Genomic DNA, 23,449 nt, shown 5'->3' with positions numbered 1-23,449 from the left:
AAGGTTCCTGTGGCTTCGACAGTTTCTATCATTTCATCTCTAACCCATAATTCTCAACAGCTTGCATTTCATCTGTTGACTGAGGTTTTTAGGACTTGTCTTTCAGGAAAATCTGAAGAATCAGTTTCCACATGTGGAATGTGCAGAATTTGGAGAGAACGCAGGACTACTTAGCCACTAGATATTTATGTGATTATGTTCCTATATATAAAGTATCCAATCTGCTTTCCATCCTTGCAAATCATCATGCAACGTTGTTACCTTCAGGAGGCAAAAACCCCAATAAGGCAATGATGACTTTTCTTAAGATGGTGATAGAGCCTTGCGGCCAATGATTATGAGCAATATAATCCCAAACCTCTGAACAAAATCTTGTTCGGGTATATTGTACACTGTCAAGACTAAAAAAAACCTGGCATTTTGCTTCTAAACATTCCTTCATCTCCCATATATCATATTTTTTCCTGACAGCGTGCTTATTTTCCGTTGTGGAGTTTATATTCCGGTGGATGTGTATTCTTACATTTTCTGTTTCACTTCCTTTTGTAAGTTTTGGGAATTCTCCAAACTTCGTTTCCTTGTTCTTTAGTGACCTCCTGCCTCGCAATTATCCGGAAGCTTTCCTCAGCAGACTTTGCTCTTAGGAGTGGGGCTTATTTTTGTTCCTTTTGGGTCCTCCCCTAAAACTGAAAAACTCCCTTCCCTCCGCTCACATTTTTTGTTTATTCTTCTAAAAAAATGCAATAGAATAAACAAAACGCGGAGCTGGCCAGGGAATAACCGCGCTATCACCCCTTGTTGCCCGGGGTGGGGGAAACCAGATGGGCAGGCCCAGAGCTTCGCCTTCCCGTCTCTGTTGTACCAGGCAGGGACTGGAGGGCGTGGCTTCTCCGCTTCCGTTCCCATTTGGGCTTATAAAAACCGCTTCGAGCGCTCTCTCTCCATCTGAATGCAAAGAAGCCCGCCGGCGGTTTTGCAGCTGCCGAAGTTCCTGATTCCGGTACCTCGCCCCATCCGCTCGGTGTGGCGTTGCCATGGTGAGTTTTGGTGGTATGAATTCTGCAAGTCCCAGAGCAGTGTTTCTCAACCTTGGCAGCTTTAAAATGTGTGGACTTCACACATTGTTGGACGGGGTATTTAGAGCTGAAGTCCATATGTCTTAAAATTGTTAAGCTTGAGAAACACTGCACTGGAGGATGCCACCTCCCACAGACATTTATTGCAGGATGAATTATTGGACGGATTGTTGTTTAGAGTGATTAAAAAAATTCTATAGAACTTGGACACAAAGAGCATAGAAAACTCGAGATTCAATGAGCGTAGATAAGAAGCGATCCTTCCTTGGTCCTAGCCTGAGTACAGTTTGTGCGAGATAATACAAGCATTCTTGTGCGAGATAACGCAAACTGTGAAACGTTGTAAACTGGAAGGGCAACGAGAAATCTCAGGTCTGCTCTGGTGGGTAGAAACAAAGGTAAGGTCTGGATGTGCCCATTCCGATTCAGCTGTCTGGATCTAGATGTTTCTTTGAGAGAGAAATGCATTATGTATCTAATGGCATTTGGTTGCACACAAGCAAAGCTAGCTATTTAACAGTTTCCTGCCGGGAGAAGATAGAAAAAATGAACATAAGGTGATCTCAATTTAAAGGGGAGGAAACATAAAGAGAGGTGTCTAGGAAGAAATTCAAATCCTAAATTGAGAGTTCTATGACCACACCTTACTTTACTTTCTCTATATTCTGGCTGACATGCTTTATGTGTGATTTCTCTGTTTTCAAGAGAATATATTTTTATCCAAGATGGAACATGTATACATTTTTGTAATGTTTGAATATTGTAAAAAATACAGCCTTAATTTGCCAGGGGGAATTCAATAATCACAAAATAAATCAACTTCAAACAGATTAACTTGGATTGATGATTGATATGCTTTATAAAATTCACAGAAAGTTGATTTATAAATCAGGAATGCTGTGAAATCTGGAGTTAATGTACTCCACAAAAGCATACTCCAATCTGTGTCCAAGTGAGTAGACTTCAATTCCCCAAATTCTCAAAACTGGCCCTGCTGGCTGGACTTTTTTGAAGTCAACATTCTGAAAAATATTCAGGTCAGTTTATATTGATGAAAGAGTTTTTATTTTATGAGAAAAAAATATTTTTAAAAAACAAAGACAACTTGGGAATTTACACTGAACGTCTGTGTCTGTGTGTGGATTTTTGATAAAAATTCAGCTGATTTTTGAAGTGTGCACTGATGTGGACTGTATAGTGCATACACACCATTTTTACTAGAACTTCCCACTCCTTTTTTGTATTTATATACATTAAATACATTTATAGTGACAATAACTTGTATTTATAGTGACAGTACTTACTTTATTATCAGCCCTGCTCCAATTTCTTGATCTGGCGCTCATGCCTGATTTTTCTCCCTTCCTCAGTGGAATTCAGAATAGACAGTGTCTCAAGTCTATGCATTCCCCCTCTATCCACCCAAGGCTTATTGCTGCATAGATGCTGCACATTTTAGTCGATGTTGCTTATATGGAGGTTTCCCCCCACCTTTATTCATGGCTAGCACAGCTGCTGTGTATTTTGAAGGAATTGATTTTCTGTTCCACATAAACAGTAAACCAGCTGTACAAGCAGACCTTGATATAAAAGGGGAGTGCCTCTTTGCAAAGACTTCTCAAACTTTTAGTGTTCTGTGTTTAGGGTTTCAAAACATTGCAAGGAAAAATGCTTACTTTCAAAATTTAATAGTTTTTTTTAAAAGACAAATCTATATATGTTAATCCTTCATTTTATATTTATAAAACATTAAATGGCCTTATCATACTTCAGGTAAACAGAAAAAAAACTTGGCAAACATTTTGGTGTCAAAAGTCAGAAAGCTTTTTAGGGGAATTCCATTATTTCTACATGTAACACCATATCTAATTCCTTTTTATTGGAAAACAAAACATGATCAAATGTAGACTCTGATTTTCTTTTGCAGTTAAAATACAAGGCACTTTAGTCATATACAGTGAACACCGATATAAATGGACTCAGATAGCAAATGGTTTAAAATTACCATTAGGAGAGTCAATTGCTTTTGCTTTTGTAATTGGAAAGAGCTTTTAAAGAGTTTATTGCCCATTTTAAGGTGGCTAATTCTTTAATTTTTTTATTTATAAAATGCCAAAATGCAAACAACATCAATGGGGAAAAAAATCCAATAGTAATTGCATATTTTAAAAATGCCTACACCTACTATAGAGATTAACACATAACTCTAAATTATAAATATAAAAGAGGGGAAATAATATATCTACATAATATCCATTTAGTATCAATATGGGATTATTTCCATTCTTAAATTTATTATTGAATCTGACCCATGTAGAAATATATTGCTTCAACTTCTTAGTTTTAGAATATTAAAAGTTTTCAAAAATAAATAACAGATATTCTGAAGCCATTACTTAATACCAGTTTCTTTACATTTATGTAAGATTGTCTGCTTTGCCAAGCCCAAGGCTTAGTAGAACTAAAGTTCCTCATAAAAAACAAAATTCTATGTTTTGCAAATATAATTTAACATCACATATATGTTTATTTCATTTCTTTCCAAAACTGTATTAATCTATTTTAGGATTTGAAATAAAAATAAAGCTATTGTTGGACAGGATCATATGGTTTGAGTTTCTTACAAATCTGGCACAAAAATCTGACATCCAGTCTTTTAAATGCCTAACTCTTAGAGAGGTCCAATGTACACACATTATTTTTTCTGATGGAATTCATTTCATTCTTAAATCAAAAGTGGATTTTGCATGTTATAATAACTGAACCTGTTGAGCTTCCAAGACTGAATACTCCAACATTTTCTTCCCATTTCAGGTATAGAATGATCATATTCATTTTAGAATAACATAGAATAGAATAACTGGAATAACAGGGTTGGAAGGAATTTTGGAGGTCTTTGAGTCCACCCCCTAGCTCAAGCGGGAGGCCTAGACCATTCTAGACAAATGGTGGTTCAATCTCTTCTTGAAAGCCTCCAGTGAAAGTGCGTCCACAATTTCTGGAGGTAAGCGGTTCCACTGATTAATTGTTCTCAGTGGTAAGGAAATTTTTCCTTAGTTAAAGGTTGGATCTCTGATGATTTTCCTCCCATCCCTAGTCCTCCTCTTTGTTAGACTAGATCAGGGGCAGGCAACCTTGGCTCTTTTATGACTTGTGGACTTCAACTCCCAGAATTCCTGAGCCACAAGTCATAAAAGAGCCAAGTTTGCCTACCCCTGGACTAGATATACCTAGTTCCCTCAACTATTCATTGTATAGTTTCAATTACATTAACGTTGCCCAAGAGACTGAATGGAAATTTTAACCACGGAGTTATTTTTACACTTAAATTATTTATGTTTTGGGTAAAACTAGGTAATTTTAATGCATCAAGTGTCTGCATCTTATGAAACTTGAGTGGCTGAAAGAAAATTCAGACAAAGAAGACTCATATAGAGGCATAACCAGGCAGCTTTTAATTGGATAGACACTCTAGTCTATCCAATGTATTTTTTAATTAGGAGTTATGTGTGATGGTGTGAATTAACACATAATATAATGAGAAACAAAACTGTTCAGAACTGCAGATGGTACCTGGAAAATGAGTTCTTGCTGCTATCCAACAACTGTAGCTTTTTCAGTCAGACTGGAGAATAGAATAGAATAGAGTAATAACTTTATTGTTATTTTGAATGTACACTAATCATTACGTTAAAATAAAATTTCATCGCTTACAACTCTCAAAGGGTCACCACCTCCAATATACACTGCATAAATATGACATACATACATACATACATAAATATGCATATGCATATGGATACTTGGATAAGCAGCGAAACGTTTCAAACCCAAAAAATGAAAAGAAGTCCAATTGCCATGACTCAATTTCCAGACAACTCTACTTGGATGATTGAGAATCTGTATCAGACATGTCAAACTTGCGACATGACGTGATGTTGCGTGACGTATCAGAGCTTTTTTGCCATTGCCGGCAATGGGGTGAGCGTGGTTTCTTTATGATGCGTCCGGCCCACAGGCCGGCAGTTTGACACCCCTGATCTATATCAACATATTGCAAATGGTAGTTTGTAATTATTGACAAAATACATTTAATTAGATGTAAGAATTAAGCAGATAATTAGATTTAGTCCAAGAGTTTATTTTTCAGAGTTTCCATGCCTAGCTAAAAGTTGTGGTGAACATAGTGTTCCAGAATCATGCAAGATATTTAGTTGAAAACTAAATGCTAAACACATTTTTAAAAGAATTTAAAACAACGCTTTTGCTTCTTGATAAGAGTAGGTATATGTTGCTGGTTAGATTCTGCTTTCTGTTTTGTTTTAGTAATATTAGATGTTCATTTGTTCTGATATCTGCTACTATACAAGAACAGATCTACAATGGACCAAAAATTTAATTTTAATAAAAGTTGCTGTTTTTGTGACATTTAATAGAAAAATATACGTGCGGACAACACAACTTTTTATATATCCTTCTTTTCAAATTAAAATTTGCATTCAATTCTATTCTGAGAAATAGACTGTATTAGAAGTTCCCCCTTTCATCTGTTCACCACAGCTACTTTCACTAATTAGGATGCTTCATGAAAGCAAGTCAGCCAGGTGAAGGACAATAAAGTTGGCTTTGTTCTGTAGACATTTCAATCTGCTGAGAAGTGAAACTGAGATGTATTTTAGTTCCTTTATTGAAGGACAATAAAGTTGGCTTCGTTCTGTAGACATTTCAATCTGTTGAGAAGTGAGAAACTGAGATGTATTTTAGTTCCCCCAGTTTAATATTTATGTAAATTCAGTGGTTTCTACTCTTACCCAAAAAGAATTTTATCCCCTTAAGCTCAGAGACAGACATTTGGCAGTGCTGCTGTGTGCCAACAATGCGACAATTCTGTCTCCTACACAGAAAAGAAAAGTTTAAGAAAAGTTTGCAGGCTTTAGCAGAATTCTTCAGGGAAGATTCTTACACTTAATTGCTCCAAGATTAAAATTATGTTTTTTTCTGGAAAACCTAGTTGCAATAAACATCAATGGCAATAGGAATTAATAAAAGTTCTACCTTTCAAATATTTTGGACTAATTTTTCAAGCCACTGAAGGTTGGCTGCAACATTTCTACCAAATTGCCTACCTATAATAGTGCCAAAAGGGACACAGTGGCTCAGTGGGTTAGGACGCTGAGCTTGTCGATCAGAAGGTTGGCAGTTTGGCGGGTCGAATCCCAAGTGCCGTGTTAGCAGAGTGAGCGCCTGTTACTCGTCCCAGCTTCTGCCAACCTAGCAGTTCGAAAGCACATAAAAATGCAAGTAGAAAAATAGGGACCACTACAGTGGGAAGGTAACAGCGCTCCATGGGCCTTTGGCGTCTAGTCATGCCGGCCAAATGACCACGGAGATGTCCTTGGCTTTGAAACGGAGATGAGCACCGGTCCCTAGAGTTGGAAACAACTAGCACACATGTGCGGGGGAACCTTTACCTTTACTTAATAGTGCCAAGGCAATAGCAATAACACTTATATACTGCCCCATAGTGCTTTACAGCATTATCTTGACAGTTTATAATGTTATCATATTGCCCCCAACAATCTGGGTCCTCATTTTATCAACCTCAGAAGAATGGGAGGCTCAATCAACCTTCAGTCCCTTCAGGATCAAACTCCAGGTTGTGGACAAATTTGCCTGCAATACTGCCTTCTAACCACTGCACTATCAGGGCTCTTCAATTACTTCAATTACTCTAAAGCTGATAGATGCATACCTGCTGCCATTAAGCTTTTTAGAGCTAGATCAAATGATCTGACTGGTGATCTAAAGATAAGTACCTACAATGATTTAAAACCCACACATGCTGTTCAGTCATGTTTTGGCAAGTACTCTTCCATGTCTTATGATCATGCGAAGTATTAATACTGCTTTATAAAACCCTTGTGAGACCACACCTGGAATACTGTAACCAGTTTTGGTCACCATACTACAAAAAAGATGTTGAAACCTTGCAAAAAGTTCAGAGAAGTTCAATTAAGATGATCTAAGGCCTGGAGACTAAAACATATAAAGAATGGCTGCAGGACTTGGGTTTGGCTAGTCTAAAGAAAAGAAGAAATAGGAGTAACATGATAGCAGTATTCCAGTATTTGAGAGGCTGCTGCAAAGAAGAGGGGGTCGAACTATTCTCCAAAGCACCAGAAGGCAGGACAAGAAACAATGATTGCAAACTGATCAAAGAGAGAAGCAACCTGGAATTAAGGAGAAACTTCCTTAACAGTGAAGACAATTAACCAGTGGAAAGGCTTGCCTCCAGAAATTGTGGGCACTCCATCACTAGAGGATTTTAAGAAGATACTAGATAGTCACTTGTCTTGAGATGGTATAGGTTCTCCTGCTTGAGCAGGGGGCTGGACTAGAAGACCTCCAATGTCCCTTCCATATTCTATTCTGTTCTGTTCTGTTCTATTCTATTTTATTCCATTCTACCAAATGTTGTAATACTATACCTATCCTAGTAGAGATCAAGTTTTCAATGGGGGAGAGATGATTTATTTTATACACTTAGACTGAAATCCTGTTGTTATGATCAGCTGGCAAGTTTTAATTGGCAGCTGTTGCATTAAAAAGACTTAAGTTACCTAATGTTATCACTAGAAAATATTTTGATCAATTTTATTTTTATTTGTTTTGTATTACCTTGCCCTGTTTTGTGTATTTTTTTTGTATATTCTTTTTCTTATGGTCAAGTTTAAGTGACAGGTCTATATGGGTTTTATTGCTCTTATGTATTCAAGTTTGTTTTTATGCACTGTTTTTTAGTGTTATAATCATTTTGAGAGTCACTGATTGTAAATAAATACAATTTCAAATTACTACATAAAAACTTGATTTTTGTGAGAAAACTTATTTGCAACGTTTGGAATATTTGTTCTGGGGATACAATTCCTGATTATGCATGAGCGGGAACCCCTGATCACTGGACACAGAGATTGGTTAATCTCAGGTTTTCCTCTAAGATAACAAACTTTACATCCAGTTGTATGGTATTCATCCATACTCCAACCTTAAATATTGTTATCAATCCCATGTAAAATACAAAGTTTTATAAAAAGATTGCTAAACAAATTTGCAAAGAAGGAGGGGATGTATCCATCTAGAAAAGCCTCAAAGACAGTTAGCATAATATGAAAACCATATTTTTAATTCTATCTCATAACCTGCTAACCTTTTTGAACAAGAGGGATATGACATCTCTCTGAATTTATATTTTGTGGAGAAAAATACTGAGGGAGAATTGATATGCAGGCAGTAACAGACAGATGAAGCACCAAATATATTCAAAGTAACAGTGTATCTTAAAAAGCTTCTATATAGTACTAATCAAATGCAATCAAATAATTTTATAAGTATATTTTGAGGAAATAGAATCAAAATACAAAGAAGTTCTGTTTCAGATAATAATTTATCTAAAAATGAATGAGATTTGAATTGATCCTAACGTGTTGTTTATTTTGATGGGATTCAAGCATGAATAGTCTCCAGTTTAGAGATAAGAAAAGAAACTAAATTTATAAGCTATTCAACCAGCAAGACACTTATTGTTATGATTGTGGAGGAGGGTGACAGGAGATAGACCTACACAATATGGTTTATGAAGTTGTTTTGACTAGAATTTCATTTATAAGACTTTGATACCACAGTGAACAGATTCCACAAAACACCTTGGGATTATATCATAACTTAAAAGATTTATCTATTAATTTATCTTTCTTCCTAACACCAAAATTGAAAAAAACCTGAGCCTAATCCATGTCCTTAGTAGATGAAAAGTGTGAATGGGTAAAATAGAAATAATTCACAATATCGTACATGAGTTAACCGTCAGTATTTCTCCAGTGGAAAGTCAACACTGCAATGTGGGCATTAATAACGCTACCAATTATATCAGCTTTCCTCAGTCTGGTGCCCTCCAGATATGTTGGACCTTATGTCTTCTACTCATTTAGTTAAATGGTCTCTGCTTTTGATAGTACAGGATTATGGATTAAAAGTCCTATATATTTGGAGGAACAAAGTTGGGACAGGCAAAGTATGTGTTTCTATAATTATTTATAGATACTGTAGTTATACTTGATTTGAGCATCAAGAGAGATGCTCAAAGATGTGAATCTATAGTTTTTTTTTGTTTTACAAGTTGAGTTGACTTCTGAGCAGTAAACTCTGCTAGTAAAAATACACATTTACTGATAGTGAATGAGAATGATTTTCAATTCATTCAATGGAGGAATTTTACCATCTGGGTTATATTTTATTTTTTTACATCACAGTGACTAAAATGTAGGAAATAAAAATATTATGGACTTATTTATAAGGCTGAAATAAACATTATAAACACTCACAGTGAAAACTGTGTAGTGCCTAAATGAAATTGTTTTATTAAAAATTGGATATATTGGGTAACAGAATAACAGAGTTGGAAGGTACCTTGGTGATCTTCTAATCTAGCCCCCTGCTCAAGCAAGAGACCCTATGCTATTCCAGACAATTGGCTGTCTAGCTTCTTCATAAAAGTCTCAGTGATGTAGCACCCACAGCTTCTGAAGACAAGCCGTTGCACTGGTTAATTGTTCTGTTAGGAAATTTCTCATCAGTTCTAGGTTGCTTCTCTCCTTGATTAGTTTCCATCCATTGTTTCTTGTCTTCCCTTCTGTTGCTTTGAAAATAGGTAATAACGATGATGATGATGATGTTGGAAGGGACTTTGAAGGTCATGTAGTCCAACCCCCTGCTCAAACCCTATACCATTTCAGACAAATGGCCGTCCAGTCTCTTCTTAAAAACTTCCAGTATTGGAGCATTCGCAGCTTTTGGAGGCAGGTTGTTCCACTGATTAATTGTTCTGACTGTCAGAAAATTTCTCCTTAGTTCCAGGTTGCTTTTCTCCTTGGTTAGTTTCCATCCATTGCTTCTTGTCCTGCCTTCAGGCACTTTGGAGAATAGCTTGACTCCCTCTTCTTTGTGGCAGCCCTTGAGATATTGGAACACTGCTATCAGGTCACTCCTATCATGTTGATCCCCTCTTCTTTCTGGCAGCCCATCAAATATTAGAACACTGCTATCATGTCACCCCCAGTCCTTCTTTTCACTAGACTATACAGATCCAATTTTTGCAATAGTTTTTCATGTTTTAGTCTCCAACCCTCTAATCATCTTTGTTGCTCTTTTCTGTAGTCTTTCCAGAGTCTCAACATCTTTTTTTATAATACAATGACCAAAATTGGATGCACTATTCAAAGTGTGGTCTTACTAAGGCTTTGTAAAGTGTTATTAGTACTTCACATGATCTTGATTCTATCCTTCTGGTAATGCAACCTAGGATTGCATTGGGGTTTTTTTTGCTGCTGCTGCACACTGCTTGCTCATATTTAAGTGGTTGTCCATTAGGACTCCAAGATCCCTCTCATAGTTATTGAGCCAAGTGTAAAACCTTAGTTTTCTCTATAGTAAATTTCCTTGTCAAGTCTGTAGAGATCCATCTGGATCTTGGCCTATTTTCTGAGGTATTGGCTATTCCTCCTAGTTTAATATTGACTGCAAATATTTTGATGAACTCCCCTTCTATTTCCTCATCTAAATCATTTAAGAAGATATTAAGGGTATTGGGTCTAAAATGGAACCTTTGGGTAGCCCACTACTTACTTTCCTCCATGTAAATGTGGTTCCATTAAAAAAAACATGAACCTCCAGAATGAATGTCAAAAAACTGACAAAAATAGTTTTGTAACAACTTATGAGAAGTCATTTACAATAAAAGAATGAAAAGTAACACTTGTTTTTGTATATGTGAAACCACATATTTTTTCTCCTCTAAATGCTATTTCTCTTATTAAACTAACTGGTGTCCTCAGTTATTCCCTTATTTTGTTTTTGCTTGCCTCTTGCAAGATAATTTTTCAGTTTACCAAATATTATAAACAAGTTCAGCCTAACTGAACTGCAGACTTGAGAATATTCTTATGGAAAGAATTCTCAGGCAGTTTGGCTGTGGCTGAGACTTTGGCTGTTGACATCCACAAATCTGGTGAAGAAAAGTAGCAAAATGTGCAATAGCAGCATTTGAATTTGAATGTGACAAAAGCTAAGAATTTTGATCTGAAGGGAAATATTTTGTCCTATAAACTGAGCTCAGATTTTTTTTAGGCAAGAGCTATGAGATCAGCTTTCAAAAGACAAAATTAAGTTCAAAGATTATGATGACATGGGTCTTTGTGGGGAGGAGCAGGGCAGATGATGACACGTATAATTATAATTATATTATAATTAATATAATCACAATGTGTTAGTTTTGTAAGAGTGTGAGTGGAACTAAACTGCTGGGTGCTGGCTATGAGTTCCTCCATGATTGCCTATTTGTGGGATAGGCAGGGCAGGGGTGGGGTTTGTGTGTTTCTGTGTGGCACAGAATGGGACAAATTGTTCTCCTGGAAATGAATCCAAGTTCTCCTCTTAAGACAGGCTTGTGTGGTACCATTGTGTGCGTCTCCTCCCACCTGTTTTAACACAAGCTTGCATTATTTCAGTCCCATTGCAAAACAATTTGTACTTACAGTGGTTTTTCCTCCCCCCTTCCATTAGTATTATTTTGATTGGTCTTTTTTTAACTATTGCAATTCTGTCCCCAGACAGTTGGCTTTTTAAATAATATTGCAATAGTATTTCAAATGCTACTTCAGAATAGCATTATTTTGGCCAAACAGCCAGGATCTTCATTGTGGTTTAGAACTCAGAGTAAATAATAACATATTTTATTTTAATATATTTTTTCCTGTTTCACAGAGATTAGGGGCCAAAGTCTTCTTCCTTCCCTCCTCCCTTCCCTTCCCTTCCCTTCCCTTCCCTTCCCTTCCCTTCCCTTCCCTTCCCTTCCCTTCCCTTCCCTTCCTTCAGAACTGTGAGCCTTTTAAACTTCTCATTTTAAAGAATGCTTTTTTAAAAAAAACTTTAATAAAACTTCATTCCTTTAAATGATGGTAAATCAAGACACGATAAAGGCATTGCCTTCTAATAATTTCAGATACATGCTGCTTCTTTCCTCTTTCTTTTCCTTTCTTAAGCACTTTCTTCAGTTTAAAGGTTATTATTATTGATCCAGCATCATCTCAGAAGCTCAAAGCAGGTAGTCTTTGACTAACAGTTCATTTAATGACTGAAATTACAGTGGCACTGAAAAATGTAATTTATGATGATTTTTCACATTTGTGACTATTGTAGCATCTCCATGTTCCAGTGAAAAATTCAGACACTTGACAACTGACTCATATTTATGATGGTTGCAATGTCCGGGGGTCATGCGATCACCCTTTGCGACCTTCTGACAAGCAAAGTCAATGGGGAAGCCAGATTCACTTAACAACCGTGTTAATAACAACTACAGTGATTCATTTAACAACTGGCAAGAAAGGTAATAAAATGAGGCAAAATTCACTTAACAACTGTCTCCCTTAGCAACCGAAATTTTGGGCCCAGTTGTCAAGGACTATCTGCACATCTGAAAGAATTTATTTCCTTGAATAAAGTCAATCTTTCCTAGTAATCTGTAGTTAAAATCCCCTTCGAACAACTATTGCTCCCCTATTTCCTTGTATCTTTTTCTGGGCATATCTAATTTCATCAGTCTTGGCAACTGCCCATTCCTTTTAACTTTTCAACAACAATAATTTTAGTGACCTTAGCAATCTTCATTGAGTGACTCCTCCCAAAATACTTATATTAAGGCTGAAAAGGTGTATAAGATCACAGACATCACCTGTCTGTTTAGGGAGTATTTGACATTACACCAGCATTGAAAAAAATGACTTAGGACAATTGCAGCCTCTCCATGGCGTGTGATCAAAATTTGGATGCCTGGCAACTGGCTCCTATTTATGATGGTTGCAGTATCCTGGGGTCATGTGATATTCCTTTACAACCCACTGACAGGCAAAGTCAATGGGGAAGCAAAATTCACTTAACAACTGTGCTATTAACAACTGCTGTGATTCACTTAACAACTATGTCCAGAAAGGTTGTAAAATGGGGCAAAACTCACTCAACAAATGTCTCACTCAGCAAATTTGGAGTTCAGTTGTGGTTGTACGTCAAGGACTACCTATACAAAATGTTGGTCTAACCCTCCTGGCAGATGGCAGCTAAGTGTATATGAATTTTGATTATGTGACCACAGGCATGCTGCAATGGTCGCAAGTTTGAAAAACTGTAATAAGTCACTTTTTTCAGTGTCGTAACTTTGAACAGTCACTAAATGAATTGTTGTAAGTTGAAGATTACCTGTACTTCATATGAAGTATATACAGAATTGGGCAAGCCCCAGTCTTACAGGACAACCTTCCCCAGCACAGCATAGCACAAGCTGGCTAGACAAATTGAACTACAGACCCCATCACCTTCTACTAGCCAATGGACAGTTAGTTATACTGACAGTGAAAACTGTAGTCCAGCATAATTGAAGGGCACCAGATTGGGGAAAGGTAGGTCTAGACTGAGTTTTGCTACAGCTAACCGAAAGGGCTGCTACTTCTGGAATGCACTGAGCTCTTCTCTGGCATAATAGTGCTATTTACAACCATCACTAGGCCATTTGTGCTCATCTGAATAACCAGCAAGAGGAGGAGCAATAACAAAAAAAAATCCCCTCTTCAGTTGAGATCGAAAACAGTGGCCTATTATTAATGAGAAAGATGGTATCTCTCTCTCTGGAATGTTCCAGTAAAACCACACAATTATTCTCTCTCTCTTTTTCTCTCTCTCTCTCTCTCTTTTGATTTCAGAACAAAGGCTTCGCCCGGAAGAGCCACGTATTCCTGCCAAAGATTTTTAAGAAAATGTCCTCCCAGCCGAAAGAGCGCCCTGAGAGTTTGCAGTTCCCCTTTCTGGATGACAGTGAAACGATTACCACCATTCAGGAATCAAAAACTTTTTTTGTTCTCCGAGGTCTACCGGGCAGTGGAAAATCCACCTTGGCGCAGGCCATCCAAGACAAGTATAAGGATGCTTGCAAAATCATTTCGGTTGACCACTACAAAATCCAGCCTGCTATCCGGAGTGCCATTCCTGATGATTACAGCAAGGTTGATGAGGATCTAGCTGACTATTGCAAGCGTGACATCAGTGTAGTGGTGGTAGATGACACCCACCATGAACGGGAGCGGCTAGAGCAGCTTTTTGACATTGCAGACAAATATCGCTACAAAGTCATCATTGTGGAACCCAAAACTTCATGGAAAATGGATTGCTTGCAGCTGAAAGATAAGAATCAATGGAAACTTTCAGCTGATGAGCTAAAGAAATTGAAGCCCAGTTTAGAAAAGGATTTCCTTCCCTTGTATTATGGATGGTTTTTAAGCAAAAGGAGCTCAGAGCACTTGCGGAAGACCGGGCAGGCATTTTTGGATGAGCTTGCTAATACTAAGGCCTTCAAAAAAGAGTCAAATAAATACTGTGGGTGCTCTCCCCCCCCAAACCCCCCCAGTAGAAAATTGGTTGTCTACTGGTTTATATGTGTAGTCTTTTTAATGCTTTTCAGGCTTTGCTAATATGCTCACTCTAACATAATTTGCTGAAGCATTCTTAAATCTCACCTTAGAAGCAAAAACCAAAACCATTCTATGCTAATTTTTTAGTTTGTATGATGAATCTGGAAAACCTGGGGATATTGTTTTAATTTCCTTTTGTATTCCACATGCTTTCTCAGAATTGTCACTAGATAATTAATGAACCTCCAAGGAGAAAGCAAGATCTATTGCACAAACCATATTTGGTAAAGAGCAAAAGCACATCTTCCCAACATCCTGTTTGCTTTAAAATAAATTGCAGATTTTTATGAGGCACCAAATAATATTGTGAGTTCCTGCCTACTATCCTAATTTCTGGATGCATCCTCCAACTGTCATTCTATTCCCCTGCTCGGCTGCCATCTGTTTCTATGCACTGAACTCATAATATATTTCCATTTCTACGTATGCTTCTGCATTCTAGTGTCCCTAAGTTTCATTAAACCCAAACTGTTCTCACGCTCTAGAATTTTGTCTTCCAGATATTGTCCAAAAATTCTTTGAATTCCATAAAATCATTGTGGCAACCTTGTCTACTCCACTTTCAGGAATCTTTGTAGTAGTCCTTGTTGCTTGCTGTCTTGGATCTAACACTGCATAGATAATAGATCCTCACAAACCTGTAGATAAAGCAGTTCTGCTAAATAACATGCATGCCAGTTCTGTTTTAAGGATTCGGTCTTCACAGTGAATTAGTGTTCCCTGACCATATTGTGCTGGAATTGTAGACTTCTTCAGTCGGTTGCTTTTTAGATGACTTGGACTAGAGTTTCATTCTCCTCAATCTGTGCTGGCTTAATATTTATAATTAATCACATTTTTAAATTGCCCATCTCAAACAAAGACTCTGAGCAATATACAATAAAATATCTAAAAATGTAAAAACAGTGTATAAAATCTTAGTCAAATTAATTTAAAGGCATAGGGAGGGTTCCCAGAGCCACATTCTCACACCTTTATGGAAAGCCAGGAGTGTGAGAGTCCACTTCACCTGTCCGAGTGGGGGGAGAGTTTTCTTTTAATATAATATGACATATCTAGAGGAACTGAATTGGGAAAGTCTAACATGAAATCTCTTATCTTCCTTCTGTTCCAAGCTATAAATGCAAGCAACAAATTCCCATCAATCCTTCCAACCATCAGTAAGCTGTTCTGAATTGATATAAATGATACATTAACATATTTAGAGCACTAGCTTAGGGAGAGCTGCAATTGACCAAATGTCACTACCTTCATTATACATACTGTATTCATTCTCCAATATTTCACAGTTGTTTGGTTAATATAGAAAAGCCAAACACTTTATTTTTTAAACAGATTTAAGAGAGACTTCCAAATTAGAACAGATTAATTTTCTGACCTACTGCACAGAAGCTGTGTGCCATTTAACACATATACTTGTGTGCAGTCTCTGCTAATAAATCACCCTTCTTTTCAACATTTTATTGAGGTGGCTGATGGTTTCTTATATGTATATAATGTCTGTAGGTGTATAGTATATTTACTGTATACATGTACACAATTGGTCCTTTTTATTGACTTTTGACAATATTTATAGGCAAAACCAAACTGGAGGATTAGGCTGGTTCGGATATACTTTTAAAACTTTTTTGTTTTTGTGAAAGATGAGCTTTATGAATGCTAAATCCTGCCTTTCCTGTGAATGTTTCTGCAAAAGCAATAACAATTCTACCCTAAGGCTCTCATTTTCCATCATTATTTATCTTTGGTATTTGACTTGAAAATGTTATCACATATTTTGCCTCTAAACTAATAAAACTAAACATATCAAATTAATGTACTCCAAATATATAACCATATTCCTATACCAAGGTTGGCTACGATTTGCAGTTAGAAAGTTTGTATCCTTAGCTAAGTAATTTCAAGTTATTTCTAAATTCTTACTATATGGCTGATGTCAGTTATTTTGTTTCTATCAGTCACAATCATGTTCTGCAATATTAGTTTAAAAGGCCATAGGTGTTGGGGAGATAGCAAATAAATCAAATTCAACAGGTTGTAGCCTGTTTTTTATTTTTATTTTTCAAATGATATGCTGGCTGGGGAATTCTGGGAGTTGTCTACACATCTTAAAGTTGCCAAGTTTGATTAATGGTGGTCTAGACTTAATGGCCACAGTTAAAGACTAAAAAGGAATTTTGTGTTTTTCCCCGTCATGGTAGTAGCGAGTGTTACCAAAGATGGGAACTGAGAGTCCTCTAAATAGCAGCTTCTTCCTATTAGTGGAAGGCAAGTAGAGGTGGATAAATTTGCCATGCCATATTTACTATTTTTCTTTTATTTCGTTTCCAGAACAGTCATAATCCAGCACTAGTGTGGGGAATGCTACATGGGGAGGTAGGAAGAGCATAGCAGGAAAATAGAGGATGCAGACATTGTTACTCCACTTTGGGCATAAAATGTTCAGTAGTGTTGAATGAAATTACATGTTGTCTTGTTTCTATGGAAACTTTCGAGGCTGTTTTCATAAGAATTCTCAACTCAAAATGGGTCTGAAATATTTCTTATCTTGTATTATCATGATCTATCTTGCCAAACTAATATTGCAAAAACACAAAAATAGTCTGGAGTGAAAAGTGCATTCAAAGAAAACCATGAATCTGAAACACTGAGGCTCCCTCTATTTCTTGTTTTACAGTTGGGCAACCCCCTGAAGAACCCAAACAGAAAATTGATCTGACCAACTACTTTGTGAAAAGGCCTCCAGGGGTTTTGCATTCTACAACTAAATTCACTGACTTTGGGAAGGCTCCAGGAGCAGATGATTATGCACAGCAAGATGTGAGAATTTTTCTTTTTATTCCGATGGAAGCATGTAATTTTTCAAGCTGATTTTAGGTGGGAAAAGTCCAACTTCCTCACCCTCCCTCAACTATTTTAAAAGAGAGAAATAGCATATTTACAAAGGAATCCGAATGCCCCTCCCAATTAAAATCAATATTGTTCACAACATTCATCACCATTTCATGCACTATGTAAGATATATTCTCTTAAAAGTATTATTTACTATAAACTTGAAAAAAATATAATTCACCTTATTTCCTAAAATTTATTGCCAGAAAGGAATAATTATATATGGTAGTACAGAATCTCTCCTGTAAAATTTACAGGAGAGATTCCTGTAAATTACTCATTATAGAAGCATCCATTTTTATAACAGCTCAATTTTAGATTTTATTAATTGTAATCTTCCTTGAATTTATTTACATAAAACTATGTCTGAGTATGTGCGGTGAGAAAATGAGAGGGAGACATACTTCCTTAAAAATCCTTGAGCATGTATTAATTCAACAAGTCTTTCAGATCTATTCATATGCCTCAAAGAATGAGTTGGGTAACTTTTCACCTAATTCCCTAGTTCTTCAGCTGTGATCCCTTTTAACCTAGAATAGATACCTGCCAGCTGATCCAGTTTGGATAGTCCAGATTGGGGCAGAAATCCACCTTGGGAAGATTATAGATTTCACTGAATATACCATCAAAGGAAAACATGTTCCTGAAGGTTTCTGTGGAAGCAGTTCCTAGTGCAGGCTTTGCTTTATGTCTGAAAGAGCAGAGACATGCCAACTGCCTGTGCTTATTTTGCTCACCAATAATGGAGTCCTGGGTAGGGTTGGGTCAAGGGAGCTGGCAGGACTCAGTATATCCTCATGCCACAACATGCTAAAAGGCTTAGTATTATCTGGGCTTTGGGTGGCACACCTGACTGAGATGAGCAAAGTCCAGGTTCTACATTTTCCAACCTGTTTATTGCTCCAGAAAAAGTCATTTCCCATACCGATCTGATGTTTATTTTCACTATATTATTATTAACATTTCCTTATTGCAAATTTAATTTCCAGCATTCTGACTAAAGCAGCTAGAAGGAAGGCATGTTGCTTGCCATAAAGTTTCCATGCCCAATTGAAGGTGCTAGTGAACACTTAAGTAACACACCTACAACATTGTTAGCCAAAATGTGACTAACTGATTTTCATCTTGGCCAATTGTGTGAACCCATTAAATGATTTTTTTTAAAAAACCATTGTTCAGCAACATACGGTATTATAGTGTCTTGCATAGCCAATTAAAGGACCATCTCTCCCCATACTAAAGAAAAATGGCTTTTTCATAGAGGCCCTAGAGGGGGGACCCACAGTGATGAGACTGTCCCAGGTGTGGAATACTTTGTGCACAGGTGTACATTTGGGACAATAACTTATTTGTTACAAATCAAGTATTTGTTATTTTCCTAGGTATTTTAATTTAGTCGATCTGTTGTCATTTGTGCCGTGTCACTTCTTTTGATCATCTGTGTTTATTTTTACCTCATATGATTTACAAGTTATGCATTTTATGCTCTTGCCCTTCTTCCTATACCTAAGGACTTTGTAGACATAAATAATAGTATGGAATGTTTAGGTAAGTTTAACATGAGGGGCTGTTAATGTTTCTGAATTTTAGAGTTCCAATTTTTTTCACGAATGAAGGCAAATATACGTGTTCCAGGATAATGTTGCAGAATCGAATCTGGGTCTGTCACCAGCACCAGAGGTTTAGTTTTCTGAACTTTTGGACTCGTGCTGGACCCACCATCCTCTTAGGGGACTTCTCTGGTCCTGGTGATCCACCCAGATTGGATCTTTTTTTTTAACACTTAAATCTTACAACCCCAATCCAGCCTTTTCCAGTATAGAACACGGATGATACATTTGAACTACAGCCCTGGCTAGGCTGGTGGGAATCCAGAGAGTAATCCTGGTTTGAAGGTGCATTAGGTATGGGGGTTGGCCAGGTTAATCTGAATTAAATACACAGCTTGTCTTTAGAGGAGTAATTTTTTAATTTATTTTTTTTTGCAGATTGTGAAGACCTCTTATGGAAAATCTTTTTTCCTAACCATATCTGCTCTATTCATCACCCCAAGAACTGCTGGTGCCCGTGTGGAAATGAGCGAACAGCAAATGCTTCTGTGGCCTGGGGATGTGGATGTGCTACCGCCAGCAGTCAGCCTCCCAAAAGGCAGCCGAGCCCATATCACTCTGGGCTGTGCCAGTGGGATAGAAGCTGTCCAAACTGGCCTTGACCTTCTTGAATTTGCAAAACTGGAAAAGGCAGGGAACAAAGGCGAGGAAGTTGGGGAGATTGGTGGCGGGAAACTTTTGTCCTTTGGGAATGGTATGTGGATGCTTTTGCTTTCAAAAAAGATTGAGGTGAGGGCCATCTTTGGTGGCTACTATGGAAAGGGAAAACTGGTGCCAACTCAAGGAGGCAGTAAACGCGGATCACCCTTTAATTCCTGTATCATCATCTAAGGGCTCTTGTGGCACTGCAACCTTGTTTTCACGATATAACGTGTAACGTTTTGTAAACTCCTCTCCCATCACAACACAAATGGCAGTATCCTACGACTAAAGCAATTTTTTAATTTTAGTGATGTCCTTTTAAAAAAGAATATTTCTTGACCTTCAGAGGCCTGGATTCCTCAAATGGAAAACAGCATTTTTTTATACCTTTAAAATTAATACAACTGAATATATTCCAGCCTTTTAAAGTTTACTTTTCTTAGTATAGAGAAATAGCCTTTCAAAGTTTGCCAGAACTGGGTCTGTTCCTGTGCTGTAAATCTACCCGGTTCCCTTACAGCTACATTACAGTTACAGCAGGAGGGGGATTGTGCCACTTCAGAGCACAGGGAAAGCACGAGGGGCAAATGGAACCAACTTTCCTCAGTGATTCCTGACATAAAAACTCCCTGAGAGTAGAAACCTAACACTGTAACCGTAAAGACAGAACTTTATCTGTTCTATTTTCAGCAAAGGTATTGGGGGGGGGGAAGGGAAAATATTTAAAGGTTCATGACCCACCTTTTGCATCCTCACATTATCTTTTCATTTGAATTCAACTTCAGGATAGACTTAGAAAGGTTGGATCAGTTATACCTCTGCTCATAGTCTGAAAACACCATGACAAAGTGAATACATATTGCAAAATCTTAGGCTTAAAATGTTCAGATTCACTTCTCAAGTTAGCCACAGAGTAAGTAGTTAGTTTCAAGGAACCTCTTCACAGTTGAGATTCAGAATCAAGGGCAGCCATCCCTGATCAATTTCAGCTTGATGTAAAGAGGAAATAGATGTTACCTTTCTGGTTTGTAATTGAATATTCAAAGGATTCACCTCTAAAATGAAGCATTAGGCCTCACTATTTTGGTTGAGCATAGTAAGATCTTGCTAGCACTCCTAAGCAAGTATCAGGTGCCTTTTCCCAGATTTTTTTAAAATGGAAAGTGTGAAGCCTCCCCCGCTTTGTAATTTTATGAGCTTTTGAAACATAAGTCCAGCATTAATAGAGGCCTATACCTTAATGAAAAGATCTTAACGTGCGACTCAGATTCCTAGCTTTTCATAATGTCTTAGTCTTGTGTCAGTCTGTGACATTGCTATTGTATGGGTTATGTCATTGAAAGCTGGCACATTAAATACTATTGCCTGCAGCCCCTCCAGCATTTCTTCTTGTACAGAACTTTAAGGGATTTATATTTTGCTTATCTATTATCTTAATTCTGAAGCATGGGCATCTACTAACGGAAGTGTAAAACTAGAGAATAGGAATCTGCCTTGCAGTCTTAGTTTTTTGTCCATCCTGTCTTGTATTGTTTTAAATGACAGGTGGTAGATTTTTAGTAGAGATCTTTATTGTCTGATTAAGATACCAATAAGTTACATTTCAACCATTGCCCATGAAAATCAGAGACTAAGACTGCCCTGACCTTTCAACAAGAATATTTGAACTAGTGTATTATCCAATAGCAAAATTAGTTGTTTTGACTGGATCTTGATCTAAATTACATGAGTTGTCCAAAGTATTGTATCTGAGAAAAGTATCTGGGTATAGAGGGAACACAAATAAGGATGTATCTATGATTTTAATTGCATTGGATAGGCAATCCACCAGAACTTCAAATTTTATGAAAACAGGGACAGTATACTAAAACATGTATCAATGAACAAGTATTTTAGACAATAAATGGTGTGTTCAATGCTTTGATATATGGCTTGGTTTTCTGAAGAATATATTTGTGGTGCAATCAAAATGCATATAAACTTAGAAGTAATTCCTTCAATGTTCCAAGACATATATTCTAAGATAATATACAAATTCCCCAACATGTTATTTATATATACTGATTCTAACTTCTATCAACTTTAGCCAGTGTAGCTGTTCCCCCTGTTGCCAATGACTGTTGTGAAAGTTGAAGTTCAATGCATCTAGTACTTGAAACTACTCACCATTTCAAAGCATACTTCAAGGAAGAAACTAATATTTTAAAACTTAAATTTTTTTATTTTTATTTTATAACATATTTATATACAGTATGGCATGAGTTAAACCTGTAAAAATAAGGGCAAGCCAAACATGTTCTAATCTCAGCTGAACCATATCCTATTGATGGTATATATTTTGTGTATACAACTGATTTAAGGTCCCCCAAGTAAGTCTAGTTGAACACATAGCCTGCTTACTTTCCTTTGAGCAGGATCTGTATAAACAGTATGTCATCAACCCAAGTGTTTACCTAGAGCAGTGATGGCGAACCTTTTAGAGATCAAGTGCCCAAACTACAACCCCAAACCCACTTATGTGTTGTCGGGTGCCGGGTGGGTGTGGCTGTGGTGGTAATGGCAGACTGGTTGGGACTAAAAAGTTCAATCAATCAATTCCAACTTTGCGAGATCTTTTTTTCCCCGTGAGAAGTTAAAATTGATTGATTGAATCTTTTTTTTTGCACACAGCGGCGGAGACCTAAAGCGAAAAGGTTTTATAAAACCCAGCTGAAGGCCTAGGACTGGGGCGACGGCGCGCGTGCCCACAGAAAAGTCTCTGTGTGCCACCTCTGGCACGCGTTCCATAGGTTCACCACCACGGACCTAGAATATTGCTCTTTCACACTATTGCAAAGCTGGGCAATACACATCTGAACTAAAACCCATTTTTGAGTTGATTTATTAATAACATTGTTAAGTCATCCATTTACCTCTAACACAGGATTTAGTCTCAATGAACATGATCCTTATTTTGAGAAAAAATTCTCCAAGGCCAGCTTTTGCAAAACTGGTGCCCTTCAATTAGGTAGAACGACAGTGTTCATTCATAATCAATATTATCTTTGCTGTGAATGACTTTAAGCCAGGTTAATTTGGGACTATAGGAAATCAAATATAGAACAAGAACGTTGGGGACTAGGACAGATTTTTTTTACCATCAATGTGAATACAGTGATAATAATATTGTCCTATGTGATTCTTGCTTAAGCTTTTGATATGCTCACATTCATTATGCTCTTAATGGGAGCTAGTGTAAAATGGGAGCTAGTTAACTATTATACAATGAAAGCTATGAAATAAATTACAAAACATGCATCACTTGAAACTTAGAATTATAGACATCCAGTATATAAAGGAAGATAGGTGGATGGTTGGGTCATTTACTTTTCTTGAATGCTTAGCTCTACAAGAAAAGCTGGTTGTGCTATTGCTCAGGAAACATAATGTAACTTGCATTTGCAAAATATTTGTGTCAGTTCTTAAATATATGTTATTTAAACATCAAATTACTGTTAATACAACTCAAATATGGTCAAAGCTTTTTAAAAAAACCCATAAGTAGCACATTTCAATGGTTTTGATGTAACTTGAAACAATAATTCTTGTTCAACTTTACAGAATAGTTAAGATTCATAGTGACTGTAAAACACACTGAAATAAATGTATTAACATA

General features: G+C 37.0%; 1 protein-coding gene across 1 annotated transcript; it reads left to right on the top strand.

The window, feature by feature from the left end:
- Positions 1-921: 921 nt before the first annotated feature.
- CNP (2'',3''-cyclic nucleotide 3'' phosphodiesterase) lies at positions 922-21,715 on the top strand. The gene is made up of 4 exons (XM_081344306.1): positions 922-1,037; positions 13,886-14,555; positions 17,328-17,470; positions 19,531-21,715. The coding sequence occupies exons 1-4, from the start codon at positions 1,035-1,037 to the stop codon at positions 19,981-19,983; spliced, it is 1,269 nt and encodes a 422-aa protein (XP_081200432.1). The 5' UTR covers positions 922-1,034; the 3' UTR covers positions 19,984-21,715.
- Positions 21,716-23,449: the final 1,734 nt, after the last annotated feature.

This window comes from Vipera berus (assembly GCF_964194415.1).
Source record: "Vipera berus genome assembly, chromosome: Z".
Taxonomy (NCBI): Eukaryota; Metazoa; Chordata; class Lepidosauria; order Squamata; family Viperidae; genus Vipera; species Vipera berus.
The sequence above is the reverse complement of the archived record's forward strand: the minus strand, read 5'-3'. Positions and strand labels throughout refer to the sequence as shown.

Coding starts and splice junctions, on each gene's coding strand:
- CNP (XM_081344306.1), top strand. Junction 14,556..17,327: donor AAAAGAGTCAAATAAATACT/GTGGGTGCTCTC, acceptor CTTGTTTTACAG/TTGGGCAACCCCCTGAAGAA. Junction 17,471..19,530: donor ATGATTATGCACAGCAAGAT/GTGAGAATTTTT, acceptor TTTTTTTTGCAG/ATTGTGAAGACCTCTTATGG.